We start from the raw sequence: 9199 nt of genomic DNA, 5'->3' as shown, positions 1-9199 counted from the left end.
TCGTGTTTTAGTCATTGTAACAACACTTTAATTATTGCATTTTACAAAGGTTTGAGCTTAAATGATAATGAATTGTACTAAATTCATGCTTTATCCCTTGCAGGAAGCTAATCCGACTTAAGAATTAACTTTGGGATGAATTTGATTAATTTTGGGCTTTGAAGTCTGAGTAAAAGCTAAATAAATCAAGTCGGGATCGTGTTCGGGGGTTGCAAAGTAAGCCCGGATAGAAAAACAAGAGAAAAAATGAAGCAGCGCAAAAAAATACACTGTCGCGCCGCGGGACACGCCGCGTGGGGCATCGTGGCAGTGCAAAAATCTGTGTTGCATTGTTTTGCTCCGTTAAAATGCATTCTGCCTCTGTCCAATCCATGTACGTGGCGCACGGGGCGTTGCAGACGTGTAAAAATTGTAGAATTACTCTATTTCGGTCTAAAAAGGGCATAATTATCAAAGCCCTTTACTACACGATTAAAAAGGGGAAAACATCCATTATTGACAGAGGAGACTGTAATTGAGAGAGAAAAAGAAGAGGAGATCTATCTTAGAGGATAAAAATCAAGAGGAGACAACACTTTAGAGCAAGGATTGAAAGGGTTTTTCTAAACCTTCTTCTAGTATCTATTTATTTTATGTTTAAGACTTATATTGTTGATGTTTGTATAATATGAGTGGCTAAAAACCCAAATATTCTGGGGTTATGGGTGTTAGATGATTATGTTGTTTGAAGCTTAAATTGATGATCTTGAAATTATCGTTAAGGGTTATTTATTTGATTCTACTGTTAATTATTTTATTGCGTAGCTAACAGTGAAATACTATTTACGAATCTTGAGTTAAATTTGAAAAAAGAAATTCTTGATTGTATATAGAATCAAATAGAGCAAGATCTGGATCCTGGGCATCGGGTGAAAGATTCGCGATTAAGATAGAACTATACTTAATTGTCTTGTTTGGTTGAGAAATAGGATTTGTAAATGCATTTGAGTTAATATTAATACCACAGAAATATAGGTATTAATTTAACTTGAATAGGCGCATAAGAAATCGACAGATTCTTATGGGTATTATTAACCCTATAATCAATAACCCAGATAATTCAATAAATCATTTTTAAGCTAAAAACGTAGCATGATCTCTAGCAAGCCCATAACCCCCGGGATATCTCTTTTATTAATTGCTAAAAGAAAAATTCATAGGTGGCGTAGTAACTTTGCGTTGTATTATTGTTTGTCTACTAGTTAAATTGTAAATTATATATTTATATATTTTGTGATGAATTAGCTTGAATCGATAATTGTTTGAGTTTGCATCAGTAGTTAAGTTAATCACAAGTCCTTATGGGAACGATACTCTACTTATTACTATATTACTTGAAGATCGCGTACACTTGCGTGAGTGTTTTGGTCGCAACAAATTTTTGGCGCCGTTGTCGGGGACTTGGAAATTAGCTACTTGACTAAGTTAAGCTTTTATTAGCTATTGGTTTAAGTATTAATTTTCAGTTCACTTTGTTTGTGTCACGCATGCTCTTCTCTTGAATGCGGAGGAGTAGAAGCACAAGCAATCTCTTCCTTCTTGATCCTGAAATTGAAAGAACACTTCATAGAGCGAGGAAGGAGTTGGAATCTAGATACAAAATAGAAAGAGAGTTGGACATTTTAGTTCAACCACAACCAACAGTGACGGCAGGTAATGGAGGGCGTCCGGTGATAGAAGCTGCAAGGCCAAATCTTGCTAATATGACGTAGGTTATTGTGAAGCCTGATATCACTGGTCACTTTGATCTTAAACAGTACATGGTACAGCTGATTTAGTCCACTGGGCAATATGTAGGTCTATCTCATGAAGACCCGCAAAGGCACATTCAGAATATTTTGGAAATCACGGATACTTACAACTATCTAAATGTTTCCAAGGACTACGTCAGGCTAACCTTGTTTTCTTTTTCATTATTGGGGGAAGCTAAAGAATGGTTGCATAAGGAGCCTGCTAATTCAATCCATACTTGGGATGATTTAGCAAAGAAATTCTTAATCAAGTTTTTCCCCACTAAAAAGACAAAGTCTTTGCGGAGCCAGATTCTTGGGTTTCAACAACGGGATGGTGAGACTCTTCGCCAAGCTTGGGAAAGATACAAGAAACTACTCCGAGACTGTCCACATCATTGTCAAATTGATGAGGTATTGGGCTATACTTTTGTTGATGGATTAGATGAGACTTCAAAGATGAATCCTGATTCAGCTTGTGGAGGTAGTTGCATGGCGAGACCATATAGTGAAATTCAACTTCTGCTAAACAACTTAACTGCTAATGATCATAATTGGCAAGGTGAGGGAGAACCAAGGAGAGCAATGAAACAGAAAGCAGCATGAGTACTTGAACTTGATAATTTTTCAGCCATGCGAGTAGATATAGCAAAAATGGAAAATCAAATGAATAGAATGACAATGAACCAGGCACAACAAATGCAACATGTTCAACAAATGTTAATTTGTTGTGAAATGTGTGGTGACAATCACACAAGTGACATGTGCCCAACGAATCCTGAATCTATTTATTATGTGGGAAAACAAAGCAGAGGTCCGATGAACCAACAGGAACAATATGGGAACACTTACAACGTAAATTGGAGAAATCATCCTAATTTCTCTTAAGGTGGAAATCAATCAAATCAGAATCAATATAGACCCCAAGGAAATTTTAATCAAACTCAAAGGCCACCCCAGCAGGTAGAAGAAAGTACAAATGATTTGTTGAAGAAATTGTTGCATGACAATCAACAACTCAGAACTGATTTCAGAAATCTTGAAAGGCAAATGGGACAGCTAGGGGCAAATTAAAACACTAGACCTACAGGTGCTCTTCCACGTGATGCAAAGAAAAATCCGCAAGTTAGTGCAATTACACTTAGAACTGGAAGGGAATTAGAAGAAGTTCCAAAGAAGAGAAAAGACAAGCCTATACCTGAGGGTGAATTGATTCCCAAAGCAACACAGGAATCAAATAAAGATGATACAGTTTCAGCGCCTGTGAATGTTCCAAGGCCACCACCACCTTTTCCACAAAGATTGCAGAAAAAGAATGATGATCGCATGTTCAACAAATTTCTTTCTATGTTGAGTCAGATTCAATTGAATATTCCATTTGTAGATGCGATACGTGATATTCCAAAGTATGCCAAGTACATAAAAGATATTGTGGCTAACAAGAGGAGATTGATTGAATTTGAAACAGTTGCACTTACTGAGGAGTGCACTTCAAGGGTCCAAAATAAGCTTCCTCAAAAGCTTAAGGATCCTGACAGCTTTATTATCCCTGTGAGAATAGGCAATGTTGATGTAGGCCATGCACTTTGTGATTTGGGAGCAAGCATAAATTTTATGTCATTGTCCTTGTACAAAAATTGGGGTTGGGAGCTCCAAAACCCACCACTGTGATGTTGCAACTAGCAGATAGGTCCATAGCTTACCCGGAAGGAGTGATTGAAGATGTGCTGCTAAAAATTGGGAAATTCATTTTCCCGGCCGATTTCATTATCTTAGATTTTGAAGCAGATGAAAAAGTTCCTATTATATTGGGAAGAACTCTCTTGGCTACAGGTGATGCTATAATTAAAGTAAGAGAGGGAAAAATGATCATGAGAGTTAACAACGAGGAAGCTGTTTTTAATGTATACAAAGCAATTCAACTTCCTCACCATTATGAAGAATTGTCTATGATATCTGTCATAGAGATGGATGAGCAACTTATTGCCCCAAGTGTATATTTGAAGGATTCTTTAGAGAAAGTAATTGTGTTGTTCGAGAGTTTGGAGATTAATGATGAGGTTGAAGAGATGAAGCATATTTTGAATGCATCATGTGAATATATGAAAGGTTTACATCCCTTTAAACCTTTGAACAGACCAAATGGTCCTCCTTCGAAGCTATCAATTGAAGAAGCTCCAAAATTGGAACTAAAGCCTTTACCTTCTCACCTTCATTATGCTTATTTGGGTAGTTCTGATACGTTACCTGTTATTATTTCTTCTGACTTATCTGAATTGCAGGAAGAAAAGTTGCTGAGAGGACTACGTGAGCATAAAAGAGCAATTGGGTGGACAATGTCTGACATAAGAGGTATTAGTCCAGCTTTTTGCATGCATAAAATTCTCATGGAGGAAGGACACAAGCCGAGCATAGAACAACAACGCCGCCTAAATTCCAACATAAAAGAGGTGGTAAGAAAAAAAATGATTAAATGGCTTGATGCAGGTATTGTATTTTCAATCTCTGATAGCAAATGGGTAAGTCCAGTCCAATGTGTTCCAAAGAAAGGAGGAATGACCGTAGTGACAAATGAAAACAATGATTTGATTCCCATTAGAACTATTACTGGGTGGAGGATTTTGTATAGATTATAGAAAATTGAATAATGCCACATGAAAAGACCATTTTCCTCTCCCCTTTATTGACCAAATGCTTGATAGATTAGCTGGGCAAGAATACTACTATTTTTTGGATGGTTACTCGGGATATAATCAGATTGTTATATCCCCAGAGGACCAAGAGAATACCACATTTACATGTCCCTATGGGACATATGCATTTAAAAGAATGCCATTTGGTCTTTGCAATGCACCTGCGACTTTTCAAAGGTGTATGATGGCTATTTTTACTGATATGGTTGAAAGATTTGTGGAAGTATTTATGGATGATTTTTCTATATTTGGATGTTCTTTTGATGAATGTTTAATGAATCTTGACAAGGTACTTGCTAGGTGCGAAGAAACAAATTTGGTACTAAATTGGGAAAAATGTCATTTCATGGTAAGAGAAGGCAGAGTCCTAGGGCATAAAGTGTCCAATAATGGATTGCAGGTAGATAAAGCAAAGGTGGAAGCAATTGAAAAATTACCTCCACCGACATCAGTTAGAGGCATTCGTAGTTTCTTGGGCCATGCAGATTTTTATCGTCGTTTCATTAAAGATTTTTCAAAAATTTCATCTTCTTTGTGCAGGCTTCTTGAGAAAGATACATCCTTCAAGTTTGATGATGCTTGTCTGAAAGCATTTGATGAGCTGAAAAGAAGATTAGTTACTGCACCAATTATCTTTGCTCCAGATTGGAAACTTCCATTTGAGTTGATGTGTGATGCAAGTTATATAGCCATTGGAGCTGTTTTGAGACAGCGGAAGGAGAAATTCTTTTACTCCATTCATTATGCGAGCAGAACTCTTAATCCAACTCAAATGAATTACACTGCCACTGAAAAAGAGTTGCTCGCAGTAGTATAGGCATTTGATAAGTTCAGGTCCTATCTAGTGGGAACCAAAGTCATAGTTTACACAGATCACTCAGCTATCAGGTATTTATTTGCAAAGAAAGATACCAAGCCAAGGTTAATCCGATGAGTTCTTCTTTTGCAGGAATTTGATTTGGAGATTCGAGATCGAAAAGGGACAGAGAATCAGGTTGCAGACCACTTATGTAGGCTGAAAAATCGAGGCCATGTCACTAAAGGAGAATCAATCAAAGAAACATTTCCTGACGAACATTTGCTAGCCATCACTTCAGATGAAACCCCGTGGTATGCTGATTATGTGAATTTCATTACAAGTGGGGTGACTCCACCAGAATTCACAACTGATCATAGAAGAAGATTCTTACATGACGTGAGATTCTACATGTGGGATGAGTCTTTTCTATACAAGCAATGCACAGATCAATTGGTAAGAAGGTGTGTCCCTGAGGAGGAGATGGATGCAATATTGCATGATTGTCATTCTTCTCTTTATGGAGGTCATCATGGTGGAGACAGAACTATACAAAAAGTTCTGCAATTAGGTTTTTACTGGCCAAAATTGTTTAAAGATGCACATGCTTTTGGTAAAAATTGTGACAGGTGTCAAAGAACAGGTACAATCACAAAGAGGAACGAAATGCTTTTGCAAAATATTTTGGCAGTAGAGCTCTTTGATGTCTGGGGAATTGATTTCATGGGACCATTTCCATATTCTAATAGGCACAGATATATTTTGGTTGCAGTCGATTATGTGTCTAAGTGGGTTGAGGCCATTGCTCTTCCTACTAATAATGTAAAGGTAGTGGTAAGTTTCGTAAAGAAGCACATTTTCACACGCTTTAGAACTCCAAGGGTGTTGATAAATGATGGAGGAACACACTTTTGCAACAAATTGTTGAAAAATGTTCTAGCAAAATATGGGGTAAGACACAAGGTTGCTACTGCATACCACCCTCAAACGAATGGTCAAGTTGAAGTGTCAAACAGGGAGGTAAAACAGATTTTGGAGAAAACAGTGAGTGCAAATAGAAAAGATTGGTCCGGTAAGTTAGAAAATGCATTGTGGGCTTACCGAACTGCATACAAGACTCCAATAGGTACTTCTCCATACAGGTTGGTTTATGGAAAGGCATGTCATTTTCCTATTGATCTAGAACACAAAGCTTATTGGGAAATCAAAAAGCTAAATATGGATATGGACTTAGCCGGTGAAAAAAGACTGCTACAACTCAATGAACTTGATGAGTTTCGGTTGCATGCTTATGAAAATGCCAAGTTATATAAAGAAAAGACCAAGAGGTGGCATGACAAGCACATCCAACATCGTGAGTTTGAGCCGGGTCAAGAAGTTCTCTTGTTTAATTCAAGTCTAAAGCTTTTTCTTGGAAAGCTTAAGTCCCGTTGGGCAGGCCCTTTCGTTGTGGTAAGTGTGACTCCTCATGGAACAGTTGAATTGCAGGACATAAATTCAAGTGGTATATTCTTGGTGAATGGGCAGCGAGTAAAACACTATTGGGGTGGTGATATTAAACGTCACAAGACCTCGGTAGATTTGTTTGATGCATAATGAATTGTTGATTCGTGCCGCGACGTTAAATTAGGCGCTTGTTGGGAGGCAACCCAATGACTAACATCACTAACTTTTAATTGTAGTTTAGAAATATTAGATTTTAGATGTATAATGTTTTTAGTTAGGTGCAAGCATGAATTTGGCATAAAATCAATGTACAATGATAGAGGGGGTAAATTGTGAGCTAAAAAATCGAAACATAGGCTAACTCTGTGAAAAATTGGCCTACCGCGTCTCATGGGGCATCGTACCACACACCGCGCCAGGCAAAATTGCACAGACGAGGCAGAATACAAAATTTTCGGAGCAGCTGGAAAATTTGGCCTACCGCGCCGCGGGGTGCGCCGCGGCAGGCCATTGTCATATAAAAAAATATTATTTCCTTAAATCCGAACCCCCTCCCCTTATTTCATTATTTCACTCCCCAAACTCTCTTCTTCTCAAACACTAAACCCAAAAACCCCAACCAACTAATTTCACTCAAAAATCCATCCACAAATCCTTCTTCTTCTTGCAAGGTAAGTAGTCTCTTATCTCTTTTCCTTCAAACTAGTAGTATTTCATTTGTTTATTTCCTTCTATTTTCAAGTATATTTGTATAAACCCTAGCAAGAATTGTGTTGGTAATTCCTTTTAGTTTCTTTTATTAATATTGTTAAAAATAGTATTAGAAACTTAGAATGTATATTCTTTTTGTGGTTAGGGAGGATTTGAAGGTGTGTTGAGGTGAAATGAGTTGAGTTCTTGTTGAAGATTGTTAAGGGGTGTACTAATCCGAAAATGCATATAAGAAAGTGAAAAATTGTGTATTGAATATTATTGTGAAAATGTGGTGATGTTATAGTTGTGATGAGAGGTATATTGGTGTTGTTGATATAGTGATTATGCCTCTTTTGAAGTTGAAATTTTAAGAATGCAAGAGATGCTCACAATGTGTTTGATAAAATGTCTAAGTGACATGAAATTAAGTAATGTCGCAAAATAAGAAACAAATTGCATTGTGAGATGTTATTATTGGTAACAATTATAACATTAAGCTAAACCATGATTTTTTGCTTTCTTTATGTAAAAATAAAATGTAAGATTCATGCTAATGTACCTATGTAGTTTTTTTTTTTACAATAATTTTGAATTTTGTAAAATAGACTAATTTCTTTTTATGTTTATATTTAATAATAATCTAGCTTAATTTTGTTTAATATTTATGTTTATGCTTAGTATTAATCTAGCTGCAAAATCTAGCTTAGTTTTTGATTTTTATTTTATTTTAATTGTTGCAATTGTCTCTGATATTGGGTAGGTCGATAAGCATTATACCATTCTAATTGAAGAACAGGGTAGTCTGAATCCCTGTTACATGTTAAGTGTCAACATGATGATACCATAAGTGTGGGGTATTTACTCTACTTGCTCTTAAAATAATTTTGTGTATCTTTAACTAATATATCATGTTGTGTAGGTATAATGTCTCGGCGCCCAAGCAAAAGATCAAACGCTGGCCTATCTGAGGCTGCATCTACTAGCCGACGTGGAGGTAGAAGGGCACCACCTCCAGCACCAGTGGAGGAGGAAGAGGAACACTTTGACCCTGATGCAGATGAGGTGCCATAATGCAAATATGGCATCATGGCTATTCCATCCCATACAATACAATGGTTCCAATCCTTTGTCCCTGCTGTGCCACCAACCCCAGAAGTTGCCACAGATGAAACAAAGCTTGCCTATAAGTATAATTCCATATATACTAACATTCGAGCTTTGGGCTTTGAAGGGTTGTTTCGCCAAGGTGATAGTGTGAACATCAACTTGGTAAAAGAATTTTATGCCAAATTGGCAACCGGGAGGTGATTTAGATGCAAGCTATCAAGTCAGAGTCAGAAACAGAGTAATCCCATTTTCTTCAAAGGTCATCAATCAAATAATGGGTTTCACTTAACATTCTCATAAGCTGTTTTAGAGGTTCCTTTGTAGACCAGATTACCCTGACATTCACAGGCAGTTATGTGGTGCAGATTCCTTTGCCTTGTGGACTAGAGATTCAAATGAGTTCCACAAGGAGATGAAAAAGGATCATTCCAGCGTCCTGCACGAGTTGTTTTGAAGATAATAAATGCCAAAATCATGCCAACACAAAGTTATACAGACGTATCAAAACTAAAGGTTTGCTTGATTTATGCAATTTTAACAGGAATGCAGGTTGATCTGGGGAAAATTATGCTGGAACACATGTCAAAGGTGAGACCTTTTAGGGGACACCGTCTACACTATCCGAGTATGATCACTCGGTTATTGCGGATGCACTTTATTGAAGAAGAGTATCACTATGATCGGCGGATAGAAGT

General features: G+C 37.2%; 2 protein-coding genes across 2 annotated transcripts; both read left to right on the top strand.

The window, feature by feature from the left end:
- Positions 1-1541: 1541 nt before the first annotated feature.
- LOC138870276 (uncharacterized) lies at positions 1542-3440 on the top strand. The gene is made up of 3 exons (XM_070148072.1): positions 1542-1692; positions 1837-2331; positions 2860-3440. The coding sequence occupies exons 1-3, from the start codon at positions 1542-1544 to the stop codon at positions 3438-3440; spliced, it is 1227 nt and encodes a 408-aa protein (XP_070004173.1).
- A 296-nt stretch (positions 3441-3736) lies between these two features.
- LOC138870275 (uncharacterized) lies at positions 3737-8468 on the top strand. The gene is made up of 6 exons (XM_070148071.1): positions 3737-4256; positions 4687-4751; positions 4863-4913; positions 5031-5270; positions 5412-5901; positions 8317-8468. The coding sequence occupies exons 1-6, from the start codon at positions 3737-3739 to the stop codon at positions 8466-8468; spliced, it is 1518 nt and encodes a 505-aa protein (XP_070004172.1).
- The last annotated feature ends 731 nt before the right edge of the window (positions 8469-9199 follow it).

Source organism: Nicotiana sylvestris, chromosome 6 (assembly GCF_000393655.2).
Source record: "Nicotiana sylvestris chromosome 6, ASM39365v2, whole genome shotgun sequence".
NCBI lineage: Eukaryota > Viridiplantae > Streptophyta > Magnoliopsida > Solanales > Solanaceae > Nicotiana > Nicotiana sylvestris.
Note: the sequence above shows the minus strand (reverse complement) of the source record. Positions and strands in the feature narration are given on the sequence as shown.

Excerpts from the sequence above, each read along its gene's own strand:
- LOC138870276 (XM_070148072.1), top strand. The coding sequence starts at position 1,542 with ATGCGGAGGAGTAGAAGCACAAGCAATCTCTTCCTTCTTGATCCTGAA. Across the intron at positions 1,693-1,836 it reads ACAACCAACAGTGACGGCAG|GTCTATCTCATGAAGACCCG; the intron begins GTAATGGAGGGC and ends GGCAATATGTAG. Across the intron at positions 2,332-2,859 it reads TAATGATCATAATTGGCAAG|GTGCTCTTCCACGTGATGCA; the intron begins GTGAGGGAGAAC and ends CTAGACCTACAG.
- LOC138870275 (XM_070148071.1), top strand. The coding sequence starts at position 3,737 with ATGGATGAGCAACTTATTGCCCCAAGTGTATATTTGAAGGATTCTTTA. Across the intron at positions 5,271-5,411 it reads CTGAAAAAGAGTTGCTCGCA|GAATTTGATTTGGAGATTCG; the intron begins GTAGTATAGGCA and ends CTTCTTTTGCAG. Across the intron at positions 5,902-8,316 it reads TGACAGGTGTCAAAGAACAG|GTATAATGTCTCGGCGCCCA; the intron begins GTACAATCACAA and ends CATGTTGTGTAG.